We start from the raw sequence: 12,360 nt of genomic DNA on the forward strand, positions 1-12,360 counted from the left end.
ACCATGAAATGAGAAACTGCTTCACCACATATTCCCCCCACCATGCTGTATTCTGTTGTCAGTGACTCAAATGACAAGAGCCAGATGTCAGGACTGACAACACTGACACTGTGAGCCAAACTAAACTTTTCCTCCTTTCAGTTGTTTATTTTAGGTTTTTGTCATAGAGGTGGAAAGCTGTCAAACCAAGTGACCATTTGATGAGAAAATAAATATGGCTAGAAGGAAGCCATGAACTGCTATTTATTGAGAAAATCGGTAAAAGACCCTGAAGATATTTTGGATATCTTCAGTGCTGCATCTGCCATGACAGACCTAAAGTGCTTGGGCTTGGAGTATAAATCAGTGTAATGGAAGGTGTCCAGGTCACTCATGAGAACTTGAACTTCATCCAACTTGACCAGAAGACACTGAACACATTTCCCAAGAAAAACCCCTCTTTCACTCCCAGATCTGAATTGCCCTGCTTCTGGAAAGCCTTCCAACTGCCTTTACTGTAAGGCAAAGGCCTGATTTCCCCACTCTTGGCTCCCCGAGTCTTGTCCTCCTCTGACCCCATGAGACTGAAGGGAGCTTCTCAAGCCAAGGCCTCTGTGCAGAGAGATGCTGCAGGAAGCCTTCCTTATATGCTGGAAGAGGGAATGGAGATTGAAGGTCCCTGAAGGCACCTCAAGTCTGCTTGATTCTGCAGGTCCTGAGATAGCCAGTCCATTTTGGCCTCCTCCAGAGGCCCATCAGAATGTCCTGTGGGGAAGGACACAGCAGAGACAGGACAGAGCTTCAGTTCAAGGTACCCCTTGGTGTGGGCATGTGCCATAGAGCATCAAGCAGGGAGCAGGTCTTTGGTTGGTTGGTTTGTTTAATCCTTTACCCAGCTTAGGTGCCCATTTTAGCTTCTAACTCAGTGATTCTCAATCCTCCACAGTAATTCTCTAAACATTTCTTGTTCTCATTATGTTGGGGGAGTAGTGAGGTTTATCTAGTGAGTTAATGCCAAGGATGCTGCTAAATGGTGTACAGTGCCCACCTGAAAGGATTATTTAGCTCCATATGTTACTGGTGCTAATCTTCAGAAACCCTGTTCCAGGTGTTTCTCACTTAAATATTTGCAATATTTGTTTGCCTGATAACCTGGAGAGGCAATTAGAGCTAGGTGCTCTAATTCACATGATATGTGATATTTGCTCAGCACCTGTGCATGAGCCATTTTCAGAGAGACTGAGTAGGGGGACATAGAAAACTTTCTGTGCAGGTCATAAATGTCTTCCCAGGTGGGATACTTCTTCCTTGTGCCAGCAATAGTATTCATATTACAGGTGATTCTGTGCACCAAGGTGACCCCACCGTGGGTTATACTTGGGACAATACCTTTCTGAGACTACTAGGGGTTATCAGTATGGACAGGCCTTGTTCCGGGGCCAAGGGTTTCAGTAACTCTGCTCAGTTATGTAGCTCAAATTTTTCATTAAAATGTTTGTCTTTTTCTCTGATAGACTTCAGAGTTAGAGGTCTGATTCCATGGGGTTTCCAGTTTGGGACTTTGAGCCTCATTAGATTATACAAAATTCTTTCCTTATTTATTGCCTTTTTTTTCCCTTCACAATGCTGAATGAAATAACCATTTTGTAGGCTTTATAGATGAGAATGAGGCCTAGGAAAGTTCAGTGAGTGGCTCAGTAGTACAGAACTCTTAAATTGCCATTGGATTTTCATTTCTGTCCCTTAATTATCTTTCTGATCTCACCAGATGCAGCAGCCATATGTGGTCAGAACTGTGTCTGAATTTATCCTTAGGTTTCTCAACCTTCTTATAGCAACTACTTTAGCTCTCTTCCCGCTGAACCTACTGGTGTACAGTTCTGGGGGCCACCTGAGAGCCTGTTCAGTGTTGTCGTCATCCCTTGCATGTTGGCTGACCTGTTTTCCACCACTGCTTCCTGAGCTTTTTGAGACGTTTAACCAGATAATAATCTTCACATGTAGCTACACTCATTCCTCCCTGCTCATGATCATGGGATATGACCACTGTGTGACTCTCTGCTACCTTTGCATCACAACGTGCTCATAATATCACATATCTGTGCCCATCTTGTGGCCTGATCTGGGCTGGTGGCTCCCTGATGGAGATGATGATGATGGCGACATCAGTAGTTTTCACCTCATCTTCTGGGACTCTTAATGTGAAGCACCATTTTCTCTCCTATGGGTTTTCCCAGTTGATACTCACCCTTGGGGAGGAGATAGTTGTCACTGTGGCAGTGGTACTATTGTGTGACTCGTTCCTGATAGGCCATTGATTCCTCGTTGATCTCTCCTGTGTCTTCATTGTGCCACCATCTTGAGGATCCCTTCTGGTGTGTGTTTCCCTTCCCACTGTCGTGATATTGCATGTGATTCTGTCTCTGTCATCTGCCCTAAGCACAGGGTCCCTCATTTTCTGTACAGTGACACCTAATGTCCACCACCCATACAAGTGTTCTCTAGTACAGTTGGGTGACTCGAGATAATGATAATGTATAGTTTTTTTAAAAAAATCTAGAAAAAGAGTTTTGAATGTTCTTATTACAAAGAAAAAAAAATGAGATATAGTTACCTGTTTTTTAACAGACCTGAAGTTTACATGTATGAAAACATCACATTTTACCTCTTAAAAATGGATACTTATGACCTTTCAAACTAGTTTTCAAATTACAGTGTTTTTAGCTGAGCACAGGGGTGCACACCTAAAATATCAACTACTCGGGAGACCGAGGCAAGAGGAGTGCAAGTTTGGGGCCTGCCTCAGAAACTTGGCGAGACCCTGTCTCAAAATAAAAAGGACCGAGCATGTAGCTCCATGGTAAAGTACCCCTACATTCATTCCCTAGTAGAAAAGAGAGATACAAAATGTGTTTTCATTTGGCCCGCATTAAGAATAACCGAAACCTTACAATTGTCCAAAATGCAAGAAAAGTTTCAATTTTACCAAATGTGGTTGCAAGATCCTGTTAAAATTCCTCACGAACTGTGCTTTGCCCATTGGCTGAGACCACTATAAGACCATATGCTTGCACTGTGCTTATGATCCTGCTTGGCTTTGCCCATCTTCTGCTCTGGTCTTGGGATGGTGGCTTGGGCATGGGGATAATGGTGACATCAACAGTTTTCCACCCCAACTTCTGTGGCCCACCATGTGCCATACGTTTTCCTTCTAGAAACTGACCTGTGTGGAGAAACCTTTGCTCCGTGAGTGTGAATCGGACAGTGTGGTCAGCCTGGATGCGCCACACTGTTCTCCTCTGTCTTCCCTGTGCTCGTGGTCTGGGAGATGCCCTGCCCTGCTCTCTATGGGTCTCAGCTGGCTGTGGTGGTGGTGCACTATGGTTTTGCCTCCATTCTCTGCCTCAAGGCCAAGGGCCCCCATCCTATATCTGTTGAAACCCTAATGTCTCCCACCTCCTTTGTTAGCCCAGTTATTTTCAACCTCAGGAATAAGGAGATGAAGGTAGGCATAAATAAAAGCATGTATGGAAAAATCTGTGTCCAAAGCCCCTGATAGTCTGTTTGGTGGTGGGGAAATAGGATAGAGGGGCTTGGGTTACTCTGGCTCCACATAACTCTTGAACAGATCAGGTATGTGAAAATACATCAGTAGTTGTTTAATACCTACCAGCTATTTGTGTCCTCAACTTACTGCTTCAGTTAAAGCAATTGTGAGCTCTTGTTTTTGATCTGATGTGATTTACTCCCTCCAACTGTCTGTGCCTAGTAAGGTGGGCAGAGAGGAATTACCATATAAATGTGTGAGGATTTATGAACTGTATCATCCTTAAAGTTGAGGAGGACAGTAAAACATCATATTTGAAATGCCTGCTTCTGTTCCCAGGAACCTTGTCAAGTAAAGGGAATAGGAGCAGGTCTGGACTAGAATGCTCAGATCAGTACTGTTTTAAAAGAAACTGACTTTCTTACTCATGCATATTGAAAAAAGGGCAAACCAAGTGTTATCTGTAGGAAATGTTTTCTTGCCTGCACACCATGACAGCTGCTCCTTGGAATGCTGATCATACTGGGGGAAAAAACAAGCCAAGTAATGCTGTCACTATTTCTGTCGCCTATCTTATAAACCCCTCTCCCTGCAGTAACTGGTGTGGAATTGAGGACACAATGGGAGGAGAAGAGCTCAGCCAGCCAGCCAGCCACCACTGGAAAAGCCTCCTGAGGGACAGAGGACTATTTAGAGAAGCCCTGTGAGGGATGGACATAATCTCTATGCAGCTTCCCCACTGGACTTTCTGGAGTAACATCATAAGGGACAGAGGTGCCATCTGTCCAGGCTGTCGGCATTGGACTCTGGTGTAGCATTATGATAGACAGAGGTCCTATTTCATGAAGCACTGTGAGGGGTAGAGGTAACACCTGTCCAGCCCATCACCATGGACTTTCTGGAGTACCACTGTGATGGTCAGAGGTGCTATCTGGCAAAGCACTATGAGGGATGGAGGTACCATCTGTCCAGCCTGCCACCACTGGACCTTCCCCCTAAGCATTTTTCAATGAACCAAAGTATTCATCTCTGAGACACAGATTTAGTCTTGATAGTTCCTAACTTCTTTGGGAGAAATATATGTTGGAGCACATTTGATGACAGGTGTCAATGCAGTGGGAAGAGAGAGGGTTGTGGTTCTGAAAGAGGACAAGATAGACATGAGGAAGGGGGCTTTGTGTTTAAGGGCAGAGTCCTGTCCCTAGGCAGCACAAGTACAGATCGGAGGCTACCTGTGAGTGCCTCCATTATGCCGATGGAGAATTTGGGTTGCAGTCACAACTTGAGAACCAAGAGAGCCACTTGGGACCTTGGTGGGACTGAGTGCCATGAGAACATGCGTCCATCAAGGGAGGACTCTGGGTGTAGGTTATTATCTGAAGAGTGGGGCCAGCGTGTTAAGTTTGAGGCAGGACATATTTCATGACTGTGAGCCTGAGAATAGCTATCCCGTATTCAGTGCCTGCAGTTCACCAGTATGTCGATAAGTGTTTTCTATACAATACTGCTCCTAGGTCAAGAGGCACAGTATTACTTATTCACGTAATAACCACATCTGTTTTCATGTATGTTTTTGTTGTGAGGAAGTGTGCATCTGTGAGATTAAGCTATTTGGCAGAGACCCCAAAGCCATGTAGGGATGAAGCAGGAATCAGAAACCTCATGGATCTGTCTAGAGCTGATGATCAGGACAGGCATTTTTCAGTTGCCCTCAAAGAGAAAGATGGATGTGACCACAAGGAAAAGGTAATTAGAAGGAAATTTACCTGGCTGCTGACAAAACCTTTTCATTAATGCCTCTGAACCAACCAGTTCCTTAGGCCCCAAATCAAATACCCCCGTCTTACCATCCCCACCATCACCTAGCACATCACTCAGTGTATTTCTCCTCCAACTGGTTGTCTTCTTTGCCAATCTCAGCACATGCCAAGAGGAGGGAAGGGCCACAATCCATCTCTTGGTCCATGGCCCTGTTCCAACTTGGTTGTTGGTATGCATGCTGAAGACTGGAAAAACTTAACAGGGTGCAGGTTGCACACATTGGCAACTTCTCTAACACTAGCCTACATCTTCACCCCTGTCTGAATCAGGGTCTCCCTAAGTCATCCAGGCTTGCATGGAACTTGGGATCCTCTTGCCTCTGCCTCCCAACTCTAAAGTGAATGCTTCCTATCTACAGGTCATTGTCTACATGTTAAATTCTTTTTTTTAATTGTTTTTAGTTTTTGATGGACCTTTATTTATTCATATGTGGTGCTGAGAATCAAACGCAGTGCCTCATACATGCTAGGCAAGCACTCTGCCACTGAGCCCCAGCCCCAGCCCTGTGTGTTAGATTCTTGAGTCCTCACAATGACTTCCTGAGGTGCATTATTCTTGATCTCTCAGTTCAATTTAAGCAACTGAGGTTGAATAAGATTAATAATGTGCCAAGTTCATACAGCTGGAGCTGGACCTAAGTGCAGAGGTGCCTCTCTACCCAGGGCACTCCAGCCCTGCAGTGGGCTGTTTGCTCCACCTGGTGAATTTTAGTAGCCTTAGCCTCCCATCCCTCCCCAATGGGAAGTCAGTGTCCTGCGCTTCCTCTGGCTTCTCCCAATCCCCACACCCCGTGTGACTGCTCTTCTAGACATCACTCGTGAGAATGATGGCTTTCTTATTCCAACTAAGAGCATGGGTGCCTTAGCCTGTTTTCTCTTGCTATAACATACTACTGCACACTGGGTACTTTATAAAGAACGAAAATTTATTTCTTACAATTTTTGAGGGGGAAACCCAATTTTGCATGACACCTAAATCTGCTGATGAGAGCCTTTGTGCTGCTTGACACATTATGTAATGGCAGTGAGCATGTGCAAGGAGGAAAAAAGCACGGAAAGCCCCTGTCAACAATCCCACTCTAGCAGTGATTAATATTTTCCCATGAAAAGAACATTCCATGCATCAGGGCAAAGCCCTCCTGACCTGACCCCTTAAAGGTCCTGTCTGCTCGACACAGTTCATTACAGACTGAATTTCCAAAACATCTTTGGGAGACATGCAAACCCACAGTGGGTTACTGATATGAAATCCCTAACCTGACTGCACAACATCCACTGCAGAAGCATGGGTCCTACCTTGGGTCTGTCTGTCCCAGAGACCCTAAGACCCAGCCTGGCTCTTGTTTTGGGGCAGGTGACAGATTAGGATCCTTTATTTTTTATCCCTCACATTATTTAAAACATGTTTCTCACAATATCTTACAAGCTGTGGTCAACATTCTGACTATGATTGAATAGTTAAAACATGCCAGGTAGTCTGGGAAGCAGTGTTTTGCCCGTAATCAAAAGTGGCTGTCTGCCAGGGACAGTGATGCTCACCTGTAATCCCAGTGACTTGGGAGAATGAGGCTGCAAGATCATAAATCAAAGTCAGCCTCAGCAACTAGGGAGACCCTGTCTCAAAATGGACTGTGAATGTGGGTCAGTGGTTCAATACACTTGGATCAATCCCTGGTACCAAAAAAAAAAAAAAAAAGAAAAAGAAAAATGGAAAAAGAAAAAGTAGCAGCATGATATTCCCTTGTGTGAGCATATGAGTTGCTTCTCATTTGAGATTCCTATGAATGTCAAAAATCCTTAGCAGATTGCTTCCAGAAGTGCAGTTGCTGGCTTACAGGGGAGGCCTCTATCAGCTTGACTATATACTGGTCAAACCATTTTGGAAAGTGTAACTGGGTTAGTTTGAGCATGAGAGACCTGAGAAGATTACTGTTGGAGATTTTCTTTATGGATCGATCAAAGTAGAAGAGGCTAGAAGGAGGTGATGGGTTTAGGAAGAGCCAGGAGAGGTGGGACATGTGTCTGGCATCCTGGAATGGGGTGAATTTTCAGATTTGGGACTGACTCTAGAGGGGGAGTAGTCGGTGTTGCAGATTGCACAGAGGGAGGAAGGAAATGAACTGTTTATGCTCCCATACACCACACAAAAATATTCTGGACCCCTTTACACACACACACAGTGTGGTTCTGCACTGCTGCTCCTGGGTGTCCCAGCAATTCTACTGAATGCTACTTGGAGTTGTTATCTGACTCCAGAGATTTAAGGGCTCAGTCCCCAAGCTGGGCCTCACACAAGAAGCCAGTTGCAGAGCTGGATGTCCGTATTTCTACCCGACTGGCTACAATGTCAAGTTCCCGCAAGCTTCCCCTCCCTCCATGGTACAAGATTTGCTAGAATGACTCTGGACTCAAGGAAACACTTCACTTAACTGTAACCACTTTAGGATTCAAGGTAAGGCCCAGGAACAATCTAGTGCAAGAGGTGCGCAGGGCAAGGTCTGGCGGATGGGCAGTGATGCGTTCACCTGTCCGCTCGTCCCAGCCTCACGCCTCTTACGCCTCTGTGTTCAGCAGCACAGACATTCATATCTCATCACTTTGGTGTTTCCACATGGGTTTCTGTATGTTCCACGTGGGTTTCTGTATGTTCACATGGCTGATTAACTCACTGGACCTTCACATTTTACTGAATTCTAACCCTCGTCCTTGCCTAGAACTCCAGTGGGTGGGACACCACATTCCAACCCTCTTGTCAATTACAAATCAATTATTTTTTAAAATTTCCCTTTAAGCTCACCTTGTTCTTTCTGCTACTACATCGTTCCCAAATCTGAGGCTACAAAGGAGTCCCCAGCCAACAGTCATCTCATTAGTATACAAAACAGTCTTTTCCCCAACAGATTGGTGTTTCTGAGATGCTTAGGATTTGTTCTAGAAGAGACTGGATGGGTCAGTGGTGGGTACGTTGTGTTTGAGAGTTTCAGTAATTACACGACATGTCAGTCCCAGGCACAAAGCACCTGGTGACAAGGAAGCTGTTCTTTGTCCTTCAAAGCCTAAAGCTTTTAAAGCCTCCTTCATGAACGTGGTTTCACACTCCTAAGTTCTCACAGCATCTTACCCTCTTTTCTTCCCTCACATTTTGAACCAATGCAATGTGTTTCATGATCATTTGATAGGGAATTATTCTAGGTGATACAGCCCAAAAATACTGTTCAGTTCTTACTTTCTTGGGACCTGCAGGATGCTGGTATCACCACAAAAGCCCAAATCATCCACACAAAAGGTCAAATATTTACACCATATCCTGACCCAAAAACTTACCCCTGAAAGGAAAGAGGCACTTTAAAAAGTAGAACCACCTAAAGAAAATTAAATAACAAATGACACCAAACCAAAAGACAACCCAGGGCCTTCATAGGAATGGCTGAATTTTGTAAAAAGTGGATCCCTGGTTTGGACTCATAGCTAAGCCACTCTGAGGCTATTCAGGGTCCCACCTGTGAACCTCTTGATTGAACAGGGAAACAAGTCCTTTCACAAGCTCAGGGACTTGCTGCCATCTGCCACAGCCTTCGGGATTCCTGACTTCCTGAGCCGTTCACCTGGCGTGTAGCTGAGAGGCAAGGGGTGGCACAAGTCCTCACTCAAAAGCTGGCGGACATTCCTCAGTTGAACAGTTGGATTCTGTGTCCTGGCCTCGCCTGGATACCTAGGGGCATGGCTGCCATAGCCCTTCTGGTGGAGGAGGCCACCAAATTAACCCTCGGACACATACTGGACACTAAGCTCAGAGTGTCCTTGAAATTAAAAGGCATCAGTGTAAGCCAGAGAAGATGTCCATATAAGCCAGCAGAGATCAATGGGCGAATGGAGGGAGACTGTCCTGGAATCCCCTGAAGTCACTCCTAACATTTGCCCAGCTCTAATCCTGGCAACCCTGCTTCCCACCACAAGGAAAGGTGACTTCCTTAATCCCTGTGTGGAGACCCCAGAGCAGGTTCTCCCTAGCAGGCCTGGCATTTGGGATGGGACAAACCTTTGACCAACCCTGATGTAGACCGTTCCACACAGGGAAGTAGTTCCTTGGGGAAGGGAGCTTGTCACTGTTCATCCCCAGGAGGTGGCTCAGGCAAACCCTTCCCCAAGCCCCTCAGCACACAAGGCTCAAGCAGGCAGGCTTCCTGGGGCTCTGCCCCTGAGGAAAGATGCATGAGTCAGCATCTATGTGGACGGTCGGTATTGACACGAGTCAGCGTCTACACAGCCTGTCGGTACTGATGTTATAGTGTAGATGTGAGGTGTCCCCAGAAGCTCATGAGTGAGACAATGCAAGGTGTAGAGGTGAAGTAATTAGGTTGTCAGAGCCTTAACCCAATTGGTGAATGAATCCCCTGGTAGGGATTAACTTGTGACGGGAGGCAGGTAGGCCATGGCTGGAGGAACTGGATCCTTGGGGGTGTGCCTTTAGGGTTTATATCTTGTCCTTGCTGAGCCCAGCTCTCTCTCCTGGGTGCCAGGTCCCCAACTGCTTTCCCCAGCCACACACTTCCACCACAGTGTTCTGCCTCAACTTGCGCCCTAAGGAATGGAGCCTAAGGAATGTCTGTGGACTGAGACCTCTGAAAACACAAGCCCAAAATAAACTTTGTCTCCTCTAAAATTGTTCTCATAAAGTCTTTTGGTCAGAGTGATGGAAAAGCTGACTAGAATACTAGTCCTTCCTGCTCATGTGAACAGGTGGGAGGAAAGGGGACTCTGACAGGGGAAAGAAAAACAATCAAACACGGAAACACAGACATGACACCATCACCCTCCTGGAAGCAGTGTGGTCACCCACAGAGGCGGCAGCCGTGCAGGTCAGGGGACCCCAAAGTGGTGGCTCCACCAGAATGCAGGGAATGCCCTGGAGGACCCCAGTGCCTCAGAGTGCTTCAGGAATGGCCTGGTGCCCTGGCCCCAATCTCGGGTTGTCCCTCTCTTACCCAATGGAGGAGGAGGAATGGGCAAACAGTGGGGACAGAAGCAGCAGAGACAGCTGGGGGACTGAAGAGGGGACTCATGAAACAACTACCTCAGGCTGAGCAGTGGGAATTAGGGAGGGAGGCACTGATGACTGGCCACTCATGCCTTTGCAGGGAAAGGCTTCATATCTGCCGTTCGAGAGATGACAAGCTTGCCCCTCACCTGTGTAGTAGCCTGCAGGGTGGGGCAGTGGGCAACCAAACCACCCCCTTTACCTAGCACTCTGCAGTAATGGGGTGCATCCCCCAGGAGAGATTGGCAGCTACACTCCCCCGATTCCCTCCCCCCATGCAAGGATATATACACCTTCTGGGTTTTGCTGACGCCTTTTCTGGGTGGATAGTAGCACACCGCACCTGAACCAAAGAGGCCCAACAGGTCACTAAAGCTCTATGAAAGAAAACCACCCCTCAGTTTGGATCCCTGGGTCACCCAGAGTGATCCTGGGCCTCTATCTCCAAGGTGACACAGGAGGCTTCAAGGGCATTGGGCACCACTTACATCTTCATACCTCAATCATCAGACAAAGTGGAAAGGGACAATCTACTGATCAAAAGCACCTTGACAAAACTGCCAAGAAACCCCCAAGCCCTGGTGACAACTTTGGCCTATTGTCCTGTGAAGAATCAGAATTGCCCCAAAACTACTCTCCACCTGAGCCATTGTGAAATACTCTATGGGAAGTCATTTGTGACTTCAGATCTTGCCACTGCTCCTAAGATGCAAGAGGTGATCAGATATGTAATCAATTTGGCACAGGTGCAAAAGGCTTTCGGAGTCAGAAATCAAGCCCTCCCAGCTCCTGACTCCATACTGCTCCACAAATTCAACCAGTTGACCTTGTTAGTTTTTTAAATATTTTATTTATTCATTTTTGGTTAGGGGATTGAATTGAGGCATGCTTTACCACTGAGCTACAGCCTTGGTCCTTTTTATTTCTTTTCAGTCAGGGTCTGGCTAAATTGCTAAACTGGCCTCAAACTTGTGACTCTCCTGCTTCTGCCTCAGGACTGACTGGGATTACAGGTGTGTGCCACCACACCTGGCTGACTTTGTTCTTCTGAAGAATTGGAAAAGGGACTCACACACCAACCTGGCACTCCCTAGATGGAAGGACTCCTTCCAGGTCCCACAGGGATACCCTGAGGGTTGTCAGATTCCAGGGCCAGACATGACAGGCCCACTTTTCCAGGATAAAACCTGTCCCTCTTGAGCTTTTACAGCCCAGGACCACTTGCCACCAGGGAAAGAGAGAAAGGATGGCTCTTCACGTGAGCCTCTGGGAGATGGATGGGTACTTTTCAGAAGCAACAAGGCCCTGTTTAAGCTGCTCCCCTGTGTACGACGCACCAGGACTCTTGCTCCTCTGCTCTATTGGGACCTGTCCTGTTGGCTGTGGGGATTGCTCCGCTCATGAGGAACCCACCCCTGGCTGGGGGTCTGTCTTGGCATTTCTGGTCTTCTTCCTCCTCCCCTGGGGCTGCCTGCTGGGCTGCTTGAAGCGACACGTATACCAGGAGGAGCCGCTAGATGGCAGCACGTGCCCCTAACTGCGCTCCTGTTGCTCCTCCCCCACTTTCTCCCTCGGGCGGGGGGTAACTCTCTTCACCTGTGGACTGGAGACAGGATGAGAGGGAGGAGTCTTCCTCTCTAACGTTGGCTTTGCCCTTGTCAGCTCACTCTGGGGAGAGACACCAAGCCAATGTTAGCGAACTAATGTACTGAGTACAATGTCAGCCACGTCGGGAACCCTAGATGTGAACTTCTAAATCTAGTTCCATTCTCGTGGTGATAAATACCTCTGGTACCTTCTCTCACTGAGGTGAAGTTGGAGATTCCTGCTGTAATAATCAGTACTTGATCAAACTGCTCCAACACCCCCTAAGCCATCTTTATATGATGCTTTTCCGACTGTACCTGGGTTCCACTCAGCTGTAAAAGCACAGGGGATACTTGCCACCAAATATTCCCTGGATAAACATTAGCCAA

General features: G+C 46.8%; 1 protein-coding gene across 2 annotated transcripts in view; it reads left to right on the forward strand.

Annotated features, from left to right (window-relative positions):
- Positions 1-12,360, forward strand: part of LOC306646922 (uncharacterized protein) — a 123,631-nt gene that overhangs the window by 96,653 nt on the left and 14,618 nt on the right. The window contains exon 1 of one of the 2 annotated variants that reach the window (XM_079115782.1): positions 150-790. The exons of the other annotated variant lie outside the window; for it this stretch is intronic. Within the exon in view, the coding sequence (XP_078971908.1) occupies positions 740-790 (51 nt within the window). The 5' untranslated portion in view covers positions 150-739. Of the gene's footprint in view, positions 1-149; positions 791-12,360 lie in introns of those variants that run through there. 2 annotated transcript variants of the gene reach the window in all.

Source organism: Sciurus vulgaris, assembly GCF_902686455.1.
Source record: "Sciurus vulgaris genome assembly, chromosome: 16".
In the NCBI taxonomy this organism is placed as follows: Eukaryota; Metazoa; Chordata; class Mammalia; order Rodentia; family Sciuridae; genus Sciurus; species Sciurus vulgaris.